Raw genomic sequence first — 15,843 nt, forward strand, 5'->3', positions numbered from 1 at the left:
GGGAGAATAGTGGATGCCTGATCAACTTTGCACGTTTACGCATTCGATAATTGCATTGTTTTCAAATTATGTCATTCTTGTAATTTTGTACGTGCGGTCTGAACACGCGTTTATACGGTATTTGGGAGAAGAGTGGATGCCTGATCAACTTTGCATGTTTACGCTTTCGATATTTGCATTGTTTTCAAATAATAGGTCATTATTTCAATTTTGTATGTACGTGCGGAGTAAACACGCGTGTACGCGGTATTTATGAGAAGAGTGGATGTCTCATCAACTTTGCATGTTTACGCTCTCGATAATTGCATTGTTTTCAAATTGTAGGTCATTCTTTGAATTTTGTACGTGCGGACTGAACACGCGTTTATACGGTATTTGGGAGAAGAATGGATGCCTGACCAACTTTGCACGTTTACCCATTCGATAATTGCATTGTATTCAAATTAGAGGTCTTTCTTTTAATTCTGTACGTGCGGACTAAACACGCGTTTATACGGTATTGGGGAGAAGAGTGGATGCCTGATCAACTTTACATGTTTACGCCCTCGATAATTGCATTGCTTTCTAATTATAGGTCATTCTTTTATTTCGTACGTGCGGACTGAACACGCGTTTATACGGTATTTGGGAGAAGAATGAATGCCTGATCAACTTTGCACGTTTACCCATTCGATAATTGCATTGTATTCAAATTAGAAGTCTTTCATTTAATTCTGTACGTGCGGATTAAACACGTGTTTATACGGTATTTGGGAGAAGAGTTGATGCCTAATCAACTTTGCACGTTTACGCATTCGATTATTGCATTATTTTCACATTATAGGTTATTCTTTTAATTTTGTACGTGCAGAATAAGCACGCGTTTATACGGTATTTGGGAGAAGAGTGGATGCCTGATCAACTTTGCATGTTTACGCTCTCGATAATTGCATTGCTTTCTAATTATAGGTCATTCTTTTATTTTGTACGTGCGGACTAACCACGCGTTTATACGGCATTTAGGAGAAGAATGGATGCCTGACCAACTTTGCACGTTTACCCATTCGATAATTGCATTGTATTCAAATTAGAGGTCTTTCTTTTAATTCTGTACGTGCGAACTAAACACGCGTTTATACGGTATAGGGGAAGAGTGGATGCCTGATCAACTTTGCATGCTTACGCTCTCGATAATTGCATTGCTTTCTAATTATAGGTCATTCTTTTATTTTGTACGTGCGGACTAAACACGCGTTTATACGGTATTTAGGAGAAGGGTGGATGCCTGATCAACTTTGCATGTTTACGCTTTCGATAATTACATTGTTTTCAAATTATAGGTCATTCTTTTAATTTTGTACGTGCAGACTAAACACGCGTTTATACGGTATTTGGGAGAAGACTGGATGCCTGATCAACTTTGCATGTTTACGCTTTCGATATTTGCATTGTTTTCAAATAATAGGTCGTTCTTTCAATTTTGTATGTACGTGCGGAGTAAACCTCGCGTGCACACGGTATTTATGAGAAGAATGGATGCCTAATCAACTTTGCACGTTTACGCATTCGATTATTGCATTATTTTCACATTATAGGTTACTCTTTTAATTTTGTACGTGCAGAATAATCACGCGTTTATACGGTATTTGGGAGAAGAGTGGATGCCTGATCAACTTTGCATGTTTACGCTCTCGATAATTACATTGCTTTCAAACTATAGGTCATTCTTTTCATTTTGTACGTTCCGACTAAACACGCGTTTATACGGTATTTGGGAGAAGAGTGGATGCCTGATCAAGTTTGCATGTTTACGCTCTCGATAATTGCATTGCTTTCTAATTATAGGTCATTCTTTTATTTTGTACGTGCGGACTAACCACGCGTTTATACGGCATTTAGGAGAAGGGTGGATGCCTGATCAACTTTGCATGTTTACGCTTTCGATAATTACATTGTTTTCAAATTATAGGTCATTCTTTTAATTTTGTTCGTGCAGACTAAACACGCGTTTATACGGTATTTGGGAGAAGAGTGGATGCCTGATCAACTTTGCATGTTTACGCTTTCGATATTTGCATTGTTTTCAAATAATAGGTCATTGTTTCAATTTTGTATGTACGTGCGGAGTAAACACGCGTGTACAGGGTATTTATGAGAAGAGTGGATGTCTCATCAACTTTGCATGTTTACGCTCTCGATAATTGCATTGTTTTCAAATTGTAGATCATTCTTTTATTTTGTACGTGCGGACTGAACACGCGTTTATACGGTATTTGGGAAAAGAATGAATGCCTGATCAACTTTGCACGTTTACCTATTCGATAATTGCATTGTATTCAAATTAGAAGTCTTTCATTTAATTCTGTACGTGCGGATTAAACACGTGTTTATACGGTATTTGGGAGAAGAGTGGATGCCTAATCAACTTTGCACGTTTACGCATTCTATTATTGCATTATTTTCACATTATAGGTTATTCTTTTAATTTTGTACGTGCAGAATAAGCACGCGTTTATACGGTATTTGGGAGAAGAGTGGATGCCTGATCAACTTTGCATGTTTACGCTTTCGATATTTGTATTGTTTTCAAATAATAGGTCGTTCTTTCAATTTTGTATGTACGTGCGGAGTAAACCTCGCGTGCACACGGTATTTATGAGAAGAATGGATGCCTAATCACCTTTACACGTTTACGCATTCGATTATTGCATTATTTTCACATTATAGGTTACTCTTTTAATTTTGTACGTGCAGAATAAGCACGCGTTTATACGGTATTTGGGAGAAGAGTGGATGCCTGATCAACTTTGCATGTTTACGCTCTTGATAATTGCATTGCTTTCTAATTATAGGTCATTATTTTATTTTGTACGTGCGGACTAAACACGCGTGTACACGGTATTTATGAGAAGAGTGGATGTCTCATCAACTTTGGACGTTTACGCATTCGGTAATTGCATTGTTTTCAAATTGTAGGTCATTCTTTGAATTTTGTACGTGCGGACTGAACACGTGTTTATACGGTATTTGGGAGAAGAATGGATGCCTGATCAACTTTGCATGTTTACCCATTCGATAATTGCATTGTATTCAAATTAGAGGTCTTTCTTTTAATTTTGTACGTCCGGACTAAACACGCGTGTACACTGTATTTGGGAGAATAGTGGATGCCTGATCAACTTTGCACGTTTACGCATTCGATAATTGCATTGTTTTCAAATTATAGGTCATTCTTGTAATTTTGTACGTGCGGATTAAACACGCGTTTATACGGTATTTGGGAGAAGTGTGGATGCCTGATCAACATTGCATGTTTACGCTTTCGATAATTGCATTGTTTTCAAATTATAGGTCATTCTTTGAATCTTGTACGCGCGGTCTGAACACGCGTTTATACGGTATTTGGGAGAAGAGTGGATGGCTAATCAACTTTGCACGTTTACGCATTCCATTATTGCATTATTTTCACATTATAGGTTATTATTTTAATTTTGTACGTGCAGAATAAGCACGCGTTGGTATGGTATTTGGAGAAGAGTGGATGCCTAATCAACTTTGCATGTTTACGCTCTCGATAATTGCATTGTATTCAAATTAGAGGTCTTTCTTTTAATTCTGTACGTGCGAACTAAACACGCGTTTATACGGTATTTGGGAGAAGACTGGATGCCTGATCAACTTTGCATGTTTACGCTTTCGATATTTGCATTGTTTTCAAATAATAGGTCGTTCTTTCAATTTTGTATGTACGTGCGGAGTAAACCTCGCGTGCACACGGTATTTATGAGAAGAATGGATGCCTAACCAACTTTGCACGTTTACGCATTCGATTATTGCATTATTTTCACATTATAGGTTACTCTTTTAATTTTGTACGTGCAGAATAAGCACGCGTTTATACGGTATTTGGGAGAAGAGTGGATGCCTGATCAACTTTGCATGTTTACGCTCTCGATAATTACATTGCTTTCAAACTATAGGTCATTCTTTTCATTTTGTACGTGCCGACTAAACACGCGTTTATACGGTATTTGGGAGAGGAGTGGATGCCTGATCAAGTTTGCATGTTTACGCTCTCGATAATTGCATTGCTTTCTAATTATAGGTCATTCTTTTATTTTGTACGTGCGGACTAACCACGCGTTTATACGGCATTTAGGAGAAGGGTGGATGCCTGATCAACTTTGCATGTTTACGCTTTCAATAATTACATTGTTTTCAAATTATAGGTCATTCTTTTAATTTTGTACGTGCAGACTAAACACGCGTTTATACGGTATTTGGGAGAAGAGTGGATGCCTGATCAACTTTGCATGTTTACGCTTTCGATATTTGCATTGTTTTCAAATAATAGGTCATTCTTTCAATTTTGTATGTACGTTTGGAGTAAACACGCGTGTACACGGTATTTATGAGAAGAGTGGATGTCTCATCAACTTTGCATGTTTGCGCTCTCGATAACTGCATTGTTTTCAAATTGTAGGTCATTCTTTGAATTTTGTACGTGCGGACTGAACACGCGTTTATACGGTATTTGGGAGAAGAATGGATGCCTGACCAACTTTGCACGTTTACCCATTCGATAATTGCATTGTATTCAAATTAAAGGTCTTTCTTTTAATTCTGTACGTGCGGACTAAACACGCGTTTATACGGTATTGGGGAGAAGAGTGGATGCCTGATCAACTTTACATGTTTACGCCCTCGATAATTGCATTGCTTTCTAATTATAGGTCATTCTTTTATTTTGTACGTGCGGACTGAACACGCGTTTATACGGTATTTGGGAGAAGAATGAATGCCTGATCAACTTTGCACGTTTACCCATTCGATAATTGCATTGTATTCAAATTAGAAGTCTTTCATTTAATTCTGTACGTGCGGATTAAACACGTGTTTATACGGTATTTGGGAGAAGAGTGGATGCCTAATCAACTTTGCACGTTTACGCATTCGATTATTGAATTATTTTCACATTATAGGTTACTCTTTTAATTTTGTACGTGCAGAATAAGCACGCGTTTATACGGTATTTGGGAGAAGAGTGGATGCCTGATCAACTTTGCATGTTTACGCTCTTGATAATTGCATTGCTTTCTAATTATAGGTCATTCTTTTATTTTGTACGTGCGGACTAAACACGCGTGTACACGGTATTTATGAGAAGAGTGGATGTCTCATCAACTTTGGACGTTTACGCATTCGGTAATTGCATTGTTTTCAAATTGTAGGTCATTCTTTGAATTTTGTACGTGCGGACTGAACACGTGTTTATACGGTATTTGGGAGAAGAATGGATGCCTGATCAACTTTGCACGTTTACCCATTCGATAATTGCATTGTATTCAAATTAGAGGTCTTTCTTTTAATTTTGTACGTGCGGACTAAACACGCGTGTACACTGTATGTGGGAGAATAGTGGATGCCTGATCAACTTTGCACGTTTACGCATTCGATAATTGCATTGTTTTCAAATTATAGGTCATTCTTGTAATTTTGTACGTGCGGACTAAACACGCGTTTATACGGTATTTGGGAGAAGTGTGGATGCCTGATCAACTTTGCATGTTTACGCTTTCGATAACTGCATTGTTTTCAAATTATAGGTCATTCTTTGAATTTTGTACGTGCGGTCTGAACACGCGTTTATACGGTATTTGGGAGAAGAGTGGATGACTAATCAACTTTGCACGTTTACGCATTCCATTATTGCATTATTTTCACATTATAGGTTATTCTTTTAATTTTGTACGTGCAGAATAAGCACGCGTTGGTATGGTATTTGGAGAAGAGTGGATGCCTAATCAACTTTGCATGTTTACGCTCTCGATAATTGCATTGTATTCAAATTAGAGGTCTTTCTTTTAATTCTGTACGTGCGAACTAAACACGCGTTTATACGGTATAGGGGAAGAGTGGATGCCTGATTAACTTTGCATGTTTACGCTCTCGATAATTGCATTGCTTTCTAATTATAGGTCATTCTTTTATTTTGTACGTGCGGACTAAACACGCGTTTATACGGTATTTAGGAGAAGGGTGGATGCCTGATCAACTTTGCATGTTTACGCTTTCGATAATTACATTGTTTTCAAATTATAGGTTATTCTTTTAATTTTGTACGTGCAGACTAAACACGCGTTTATACGGTATTTGGGAGAAGAGTGGATGCCTGATCAACTTTGCATGTTTACGCTTTCGATATTTGCATTGTTTTCAAATAATAGGTCGCTCTTTCAATTTTGTATGTACGTGCGGAGTAAACCTCGCGTGCACACGGTATTTATGAGAAGAATGGATGCCTAATCAACTTTCCACGTTTACGCATTCGATTATTGCATTATTTTCACATTATAGGTTACTCTTTTAATTTTGTACGTGCAGAATAAGCACGCGTTTATACGGTATTTGGGAGAAGAGTGGATGCCTGATCAACTTTGCATGTTTACGCTTTCGATAATTACATTGTTTTCAAATTATAGGTCATTCTTTTCATTTTGTACGTGCCGACTAAACACGCGTTTATACGGCATTTGGGAGAAGATTGGATGCCTGATCAACTTTGCATGTTTACGCTTTCGATAATTGCATTGTTTTCAAATTGTAGGTCATTCTTTGAATTTTGTACGTGCGGACTGAACACGCGTTTATACGGTATTTGGGAAAACAATGGATGCCTGATCAACTGTGCACGTTTACCCATTCTATAATTGCATTGTATTCAAATTAGAAGTCTTTCATTTAATTCTGTACGTGCGGACTAAACACGTGTTTATACGGTATTTGTGAGAAGAGTGAATGCCTGATCAACTTTGCATGTTTACGCTTTCGATAATTTTCATTGTTTTCAAATTATAGGTCATTTTTTAATTTTGTACGTGCGGACTAAACACGCGTGTACACGGTATTTGGGTGAATAGTGCATGCCTGATCAACTTTGCACGTTTACACTCTCGATAATTGCATTGTATTCAAATTAGAGGTCTTTCTTTTAATTCTGTACGTGCGGACTAAACACGCGTTTATACGGTATTTGGGAGAAGAGTGGATGCCTGATCAACTTTACATGTTTACGCTCTCGTTAATTGCATTGCTTTCTAATTATAGGCCATTCTTTTATTTTGTACGTGCGGACTAACCACGCGTTTATACGGCATTTAGGAGAAGGGTGGATGCCTGATCAACTTTGCATGTTTACGCTTTCGATAATTACAGTGTTTTCAAATTATAGGTCATTCTTTTAATTTTGTACGTGCAGACTAAACTCGCGTTTATACGGTATTTGGGAGAAGAGTGGATGCCTGATCAACTTTGCATGTTTACGCTTTCGATATTTGCATTGTTTTCAAATAATAGGTCATTCTTTCAATTTTGTATGTACGTGCGGAGTAAACACGCGTGTACACGGTATTTATGAGAAGAGTGGATGTCTCATCAACTTTGCATGTTTACGCTCTCGATAATTGCATTGTTTTCAAATTGTAGGTCATTCTTTGAATTTTGTACGTGCGGACTGAACACGCGTTTATACGGTATTTGGGAGAAGAATGGATGCCTGACCAACTTTGCACGTTTACCCATTCGATAATTGCATTGTATTCAAATTAGAGGTCTTTCTTTTAATTCTGTACGTGCGGACTAAACACGCGTTTATACGGTATTGGGGAGAAGAGTGGATGCCTGATCAACTTTACATGTTTACGCCCTCGATAATTGCATTGCTTTCTAATTATAGGTCATTCTTTTATTTTGTACGTGCGGACTGAACACGCGTTTATACGGTATTTGGGAGAAGAATGAATGCCTGATCAACTTTGCACGTTTACCCATTCGATAATTGCATTGTATTCAAATTAGAAGTCTTTCATTTAATTCTGTACGTGCGGATTAAACACGTGTTTATACGGTATTTGGGAGAAGAGTTGATGCCTAATCAACTTTGCACGTTTACGCATTCGATTATTGCATTATTTTCACATTATAGGTTATTCTTTTAATTTTGTACGTGCAGAATAAGCATGCGTTTATACGGTATTTGGGAGAAGAGTGGATGCCTGATCAACTTTGCATGTTTACGCTCTCGATAATTGCATTGCTTTCTAATTATAGGTCAGTCTTTTATTTTGTACGTGCGGACTAACCACGCGTTTATACGGCATTTAGGAGAAGGGTGGATGCCTGATCAACTTTGCATGTTTACGCTTTCGATAATTACATTGTTTTCAAATTATAGGTCATTCTTTTAATTTTGTTCGTGCAGACTAAACACGCGTTTATACGGTATTTGGGAGAAGAGTGGATGCCTGATCAACTTTGCATGTTTACGCTTTCGATATTTGCATTGTTTTCAAATAATAGGTCATTCTTTCAATTTGTATGTACGTGCGGAGTAAACACGCGTGTACACGGTATTTATGAGAAGAGTGGATGTCTCATCAACTTTGCATGTTTACGCTCTCGATAATTGCATTGTTTTCAAATTGTAGGTCATTCTTTGAATTTTGTACGTGCGGACTGAACACGCGTTTATACGGTATTTGGGAGAAGAATGGATGCCTGACCAACTTTGCACGTTTACCCATTGGATAATTGCATTGTATTCAAATTAGAGGTCTTTCTTTTAATTCTGTACGTGCGGACAAACACGCGTTTATACGGTATTGGGGAGAAGAGTGGATGCCTGATCAACTTTACATGTTTACGCCCTCGATAATTGCATTGCTTTCTAATTATAGGTCATTCTTTTATTTTGTACGTGCGGACTGAACACGCGTTTATACGGTATTTGGGAGAAGAATGAATGCCTGATCAACTTTGCACGTTTACCCATTCGATAATTGCATTGTATTCAAATTAGAAGTCTTTCATTTAATTCTGTACGTGCGGATTAAACACGTGTTTATACGGTGTTTCGGAGAAGAGTGGATGCCTAATCAACTTTGCACGTTTACGCATTCGATTATTGCATTATTTTCACATTATAGGTTATTCTTTTAATTTTGTACGTGCAGAATAAGCACGCGTTTATACGGTATTTGGGAGAAGAGTGGATGCCTGATCAACTTTGCATGTTTACGCTCTCGATAATTACATTGCTTTCAAACTATAGGTCATTCTTTTCATTTTGTACGTGCCGAATAAACACGCGTTTATACGGTATTTGGGAGAAGAGTGGATGCCTGATCAACTTTGCATGTTTACGCTCTCGATAATTGCATTGCTTTCTAATTATAGGTCATTCTTTTATTTTGTACGTGCGGACTAACCACGCGTTTATACGGCATTTTGGAGAAGGGTGGATGCCTGATCAACTTTGCATGTTTACGCTTTCGATAATTACATTGTTTTCAAATTATAGGTAATTCTTTCAATTTTGTATGTACGTGCGGAGTAAACACGCGTGTACACGGTACTTATGAGAAGAGTGGATGTCTCATCAACTTTGCATGTTTACGCTCTCGATAATTGCATTGTTTTCAAATTGTAGGTCATTCTTTGAATTTTGTACGTGCGGACTGAACACGCGTTTATACGGTATTTGGGAGAAGAATGGATGCCTGACCAACTTTGCACGTTTACCCATTCGATAATTGCATTGTATTCAAATTAGAGGTCTTTCTTTTAATTCTGTACGTGCGGACTAAACACGCGTTTATACGGTATTGGGGAGAAGAGTGGATGCCTGATCAACTTTACATGTTTACGCCCTCGATAATTGCATTGCTTTCTAATTATAGGTCATTCTTTTCATTTTGTACGTGCCGACTAAACACGCGTTTATACGGTATTTGGGAGAAGAGTGGACGCCTGATCAACTTTGCATGCTTAGGCTTTCGATAATTGCATTTTTTTCAAATTATAGGTCACTCTTTGGATTTTGTACGTGCGGATTGAACACGCGTTTATACGGTGTTTGGGAGAACAGTGGATGCCTTATCAACTTTGCACGTTTACCCATTCTATAATTGCATTGTATTTAAGTTAGAAGTCCTTATTTAATTCTGTACGTGCGGACTAAACACGTGTTTATACGGTATTTGGGAGAAGTGTGGATGCCTGATCAAATTTGCACGTTTACGCATTCGATATTTGCATTGTTTTCAAATTATAGGTCATTCTTTGAATTTTGTATGTGCGGACTGAACACGCGTTTATACGGTATTTGGGAGTAGAGTGGATGCCTGATCAAATTTGCACGTTTACGCATTCGATAATTGCATTGTTTTCATATTATAGGTCATTCTTTGAATTTTGTATGTGCGGACTGAACACGCGTTTATACGGTATTTGGGAGAAGAGTGGATGCCTAATCAACTTTGCACGTTTACGCATTCGATTATTGCATTGTTTTCAAATTATAGGTCATTCTTTGAATTTTGTATGTACGTGCGGAGTAAACACGCGTGTACACGGTATTTATGAGAAGAGTGCATGTCTCATCAACTTTGCACATTTACACATTCGGTAATTGCATTGTTTTCAAATTGTAGGTCATTCTTTGAATTTTGTACGTGCGGACTGAACACGCGTTTATACGGTAATTGGGGTAAGAATGGATGCCTGATCAACTTTGCACGTTTACCCATTCGATAATTGCATGGTATTCAAATTAGAGGTCTTTCTTTTAATTCTGTACGTGCGGACTAAACACGCGTTTATACGGTATTGGGGAGAAGAGTGGATGCCTGATCAACTTTACATGTTTACGCTCTCGATAATTGTATTGCTTTCTAATTATAGGTCATTCTTTTATTTTGTACGTGCGGACTGAACACGCGTTTATACGGTATTTGGGAGAAGAATGAATGCCTGATCAACTTTGCACGTTTACCCATTCGATAATTGCATTGTATTCAAATTAGAAGTCTTTCATTTTTTTCTGTACGTGCGGATTGAACACGTGTTTATACGGTATTTGGGAGAAGAGTGGATGCCTAATCAAATTTGCACGTTTACGCATTCGATTATTGCATTGTTTTCAAATTATAGGTCATTCTTTTCATTTTGTACGTGCCGACTAAACACGCGTTTATACGGTATTTGGGAGAAGAATGAATGCCTGATCAACTTTGCACGTTTACCCATTCGATAATTGCATTGTATTCAAATTAGAAGTCTTTCATTTAATTCTGTACGTGCGGATTAAACACGTGTTTATACGGTATTTGGGAGAAGAGTTGATGCCTAATCAACTTTGCACGTTTACGCATTCGATTATTGCATTATTCTCACATTATAGGTTATTCTTTTAATTTTGTACGTGCAGAATAAGCACGCGTTTATACGGTATTTGGGAGAAGAGTGGATGCCTGATCAACTTTGCATGTTTACGCTCTCGATAATTGCATTGCTTTCTAATTATAGGTCATCCTTTTATTTTGTACGTGCGGACTAACCACGCGTTTATACGGCATTTAGGAGAAGGGTGGATGCCTGATCAACTTTGCATGTTTACGCTTTCGATAATTACATTGTTTTCAAATTATAGGTCATTCTTTTAATTTTGTTCGTGCAGATTAAACACGCGTTTATACGGTATTTGGGAGAAGAGTGGATGCCTGATCAACTTTGCATGTTTACGCTTTCGATATTTGCATTGTTTTCAAATAATAGGTCATTCTTTCAATTTTGTATGTACGTGCGGAGTAAACACGCGTGTACACGGTATTTATGAGAAGAGTGGATGTCTCATCAACTTTGCATGTTTACGCTCTCGATAATTGCATTGTTTTCAAATTGTAGGTCATTCTTTGAATTTTGTACGTGCGGACTGAACACGCGTTTATACGGTATTTGGGAGAAGAATGGATGCCTGACCAACTTTGCACGTTTACCCATTCGATAATTGCATTGTATTCAAATTAGAGGTCTTTCTTTTAATTCTGTACGTGCGGACAAACACGCGTTTATACGGTATTGGGGAGAAGAGTGGATGCCTGATCAACTTTACATGTTTACGCCCTCGATAATTGCATTGCTTTCTAATTATAGGTCATTCTTTTATTTTGTACGTGCGGACTGAACACGCGTTTATACGGTATTTGGGAGAAGAATGAATGCCTGATCAACTTTGCACGTTTACCCATTCGATAATTGTATTGTATTCAAATTAGAAGTCTTTCATTTAATTCTGTACGTGCGGATTAAACACGTGTTTATACGGTATTTGGGAGAAGAGTGGATGCCTAATCAACTTTGCATGTTTACACTCTCGATAATTGCACTGTATTCAAATTAGAGGTCTTTCTTTTAATTCTGTACGTGCGGACTAAACACGCGTTTATACGGTATTGGGGAGAAGAGTGGATGCCTGATCAACTTTACATGTTTACGCTCTCGATAATTGTATTGCTTTCTAATTATAGGTCATTCTTTTATTTTGTACGTGCGGACTGAACACGCGTTTATACGGTATTTGGGAGAAGAATGAATGCCTGATCAACTTTGCACGTTTACCCATTCGATAATTGCATTGTATTCAAATTAGAAGTCTTTCATTTTTCTCTGTACGTGCGGATTAAACACGTGTTTATACGGTATTTGGGTGAAGAGTGGATGCCTAATCAAATGTGCACGTTTACGCATTCGATTATTGCATTGTTTTCAAATTATATGTCATTCTTTTCATTTTGTACGTGCCGACTAAACACGCGTTTATACGGTATTTGGGAGAAGAATGAATGCCTGATCAACTTTGCACGTTTACCCATTCGATAATTGCATTGTATTCAAATTAGAAGTCTTTCATTTAATTCTGTACGTGCGGATTAAACACGTGTTTATACGGTATTTGGGAGAAGAGTTGGTGCCTAATCAACTTTGCACGTTTACGCATTCGATTATTGCATTATTTTCACATTATAGGTTATTCTTTTAATTTTGTACGTGCAGAATAAGCACGCGTTGATACGGTATTTGGGAGAAGAGTGGTTGCCTGATCAACTTTGCATGTTTACGCCATCGATAATTACATTATTTTCACATTATAGGTTATTCTTTTAATTTGTACGTGCGGACTAACCACGCGTTTATACGGCATTTAGGAGAAGGGTGGATGCCTGATCAACTTTGCATGTTTACGCTTTCGATAATTACATTGTTTTCAAATTATAGGTCATTCTTTTAATTTTGTTCGTGCAGACTAAACACGCGTTTATACGGTATTTGGGAGAAGAGTGGATGCCTGATCAACTTTGCATGTTTACGCTTTCGATATTTGCGTTGTTTTCAAATAATAGGTCATTCTTTCAATTTTGTATGTACGTGCGGAGTAAACACGCGTGTACACGGTATTTATGAGAAGAGTGGATGTCTCATCAACTTTGCATGTTTACGCTGTCGATAATTGCATTGTTTTCAAATTGTAGGTCATTCTTTGAATTTTGTACGTGCGGACTGAACACGCGTTTATACGGTATTTGGGAGAAGAATGGATGCCTGACCAACTTTGCACGTTTACCCATTCGATAATTGCATTGTATTCAAATTAGAGGTCTTTCTTTTAATTCTGTACGTGCGGACAAACACGCGTTTATACGGTATTGGGGAGAAGAGTGGATGCCTGATCAACTTTACATGTTTACGCCCTCGATAATTGCATTGCTTTCTAATTATAGGTCATTCTTTTATTTTGTACGTGCGGACTGAACACGCGTTTATACGGTATTTGGGAGAAGAATGAATGCCTGATCAACTTTGCACGTTTACCCATTCGATAATTGCATTGTATTCAAATTAGAAGTCTTTCATTTAATTCTGTACGTGCGGATTAAACACGTGTTTATACGGTATTTGGGAGAAGAGTGGATGCCTAATCAACTTTGCATGTTTACACTCTCGATAATTGCACTGTATTCAAATTAGAGGTTCCGGCGTCGGGAACTTGGCGCCCCCATCGCCCGGCAGCAGCCGCAGTAGCCCCCTCCTGCACTCACGGTTGGGTCGCCGCAGGAGGGAGACCCCCACGTATAGCTGTGCGTGGCTTTCCCGTGGCTGGGGAAAGGGGGATCCTGGCAGTTGAGTGGACTCGGAGGTTGGTTTGGACCCTTCGGGGCCCCTCCGGGAAAACAACACACTGCTTTGGCCCCTGCTTCCCACAGACGGGTGATCCTGGAAGGCCCGGCCAGGACTATCCAGCTAGTCGCCATCTCGCTTTTCATTACTTTTTTCTTTCTTCTGCTCTCCCTCTATCTTTCCTCCTTTTCACCTTCTTTGGCGGCAAGGGTCAACCTTGGGCAGTCTTTTCACTCTCCAGAAGCTGCACTTGGGTATAGTGCAGAGGGATGTGTTAATGTGCAGAGCATGTTCCCTTGGTTGGGGTCGGTGGTGGCCGACACACCTACTGCACTGAACACCATATATTTTTGCATGGACACTCAAACCTCTAAAAGACGTGATCGGCCTCCTAAAAGAAGCCGCAACGAGGCACTAACTATGAATCTTCTTAATGTGACTCAAGAACCCTGGTTCCCAAAGTTTCTTATCCTACACTCAGAAGACCAGAACTGCCCACTCGAAAAGATATCTCCCTTTGTGACTGCAAAGGCTCTAGAACAGTTAATAGGGAAATCCTATGACGCCAAAAAGCTAAGAACAGGTGACATTCAGGTTCTAGTTCAGACCAAACAACAGAGCGCAGCCCTCCAATCACTAAAGAAAATTGGCGATACACCTGTATCTGTCACAGCACATCGCACTCTGAACATTGTTAAAGGTGTGATTTCTGTGGATGAATTGCTCCCATGCTCAGATACCGAAATAGAAGAAGGCTTACAAGATCAGGGAGTCGTGCTCGCAAAAAGAATTGTAATGCGCAGGGAAGGCAAGGAAATACCAACTAAGCATGTAGTCCTGTCCCTTCAGCTCCATACACTTCCTTCTTCCTTGAAGGCAGGATACATCAACTGTCAAGTAAGAGCATATGTTCCTAGCCCGAGGCGCTGCTTTAAATGCCAACACTTTGGACACAGCTCGCAGACCTGCAGGGGACATGCAACATGCCCAAAATGTGCTGAGAAAGACCACACACCAGAGCCTTGCCAAAGTAACGTAAAATGTGTAAACTGTCGTGGCGAGCACCCCGTCTACTCCAGGTCGTGCCCCCGATTTCAAGAAGAAAAACAAATCTTAAAAATAAAGACAGAGCAAAACATCACATACAAAGCAGCTAAGACACAACTGGAATTTCAGAATAAAGGCACTTTTTCCGAAGTGGTGCGCAGGGGAGTGGCACCACTCGGAGTATCTGTGGAGACCCAGACTCCTGGACCTCCACTCCACACTCCCCAAAGAAAAGAGAGGGCCACGGAAGTGTCCCCTCAGGCTGGCCAAACTGCCAGCCCAAACGGGATGGCAACAACCTCATCAGAGGTTGCTGGCTCCCCTTCTGTTTGGGACGAGATTACAAGCTATCCGTCCCAAGCCCTAACCATGGAAGTTGACGACGACGACCGCTCATCACAGAAGTCGTCGTCGAGTCTTCCAGCTGGTTCTTCTCAGGGGAAGGACAAGCGGGATAAGTCAGGTGGTAGAGGTAGAGGAAAGCATAAGGAGCAGCAGAAAATACCCCCACCAAGAATACAGGCTCCATAAAGCCATGCAGAGACAACACAAAATTCACATAAAATACACACACTACACAATGCAGGTGTTCCTTTTCCTCCTCCTAATTACCTTAATGAAGCCTAGCATTATCCTTCAGTGGAATTGCCGAGGCCTGCTCGCAAATATAGATGATGTTCATGATGTTTGTGAAACACACACTGCCGCCTGTATTTGCTTGCAGGAAACTTATCTGAACCCCTGTAACTCTAATCCATTCAGACAATGGAATCTCTTTAGGAAGGACCGATCCAACACAGCACG

At 39.2% G+C, this 15,843-nt stretch overlaps 1 protein-coding gene across 1 annotated transcript; it reads left to right on the top strand.

The window, feature by feature from the left end:
* Positions 1-14,412: 14,412 nt before the first annotated feature.
* LOC135400431 (uncharacterized) lies at positions 14,413-15,570 on the top strand. The gene has a single exon (XM_064632265.1). The coding sequence runs from the start codon at positions 14,413-14,415 to the stop codon at positions 15,568-15,570; it is 1,158 nt and encodes a 385-aa protein (XP_064488335.1).
* Positions 15,571-15,843: the final 273 nt, after the last annotated feature.

This window comes from Ornithodoros turicata, chromosome 7, assembly GCF_037126465.1.
Source record: "Ornithodoros turicata isolate Travis chromosome 7, ASM3712646v1, whole genome shotgun sequence".
NCBI classification, from domain to species: domain Eukaryota; kingdom Metazoa; phylum Arthropoda; class Arachnida; order Ixodida; family Argasidae; genus Ornithodoros; species Ornithodoros turicata.

Bases quoted from the DNA above. Each gene is read 5' to 3' on its own strand.
- LOC135400431 (XM_064632265.1), top strand. From the start codon at position 14,413: ATGAATCTTCTTAATGTGACTCAAGAACCCTGGTTCCCAAAGTTTCTT.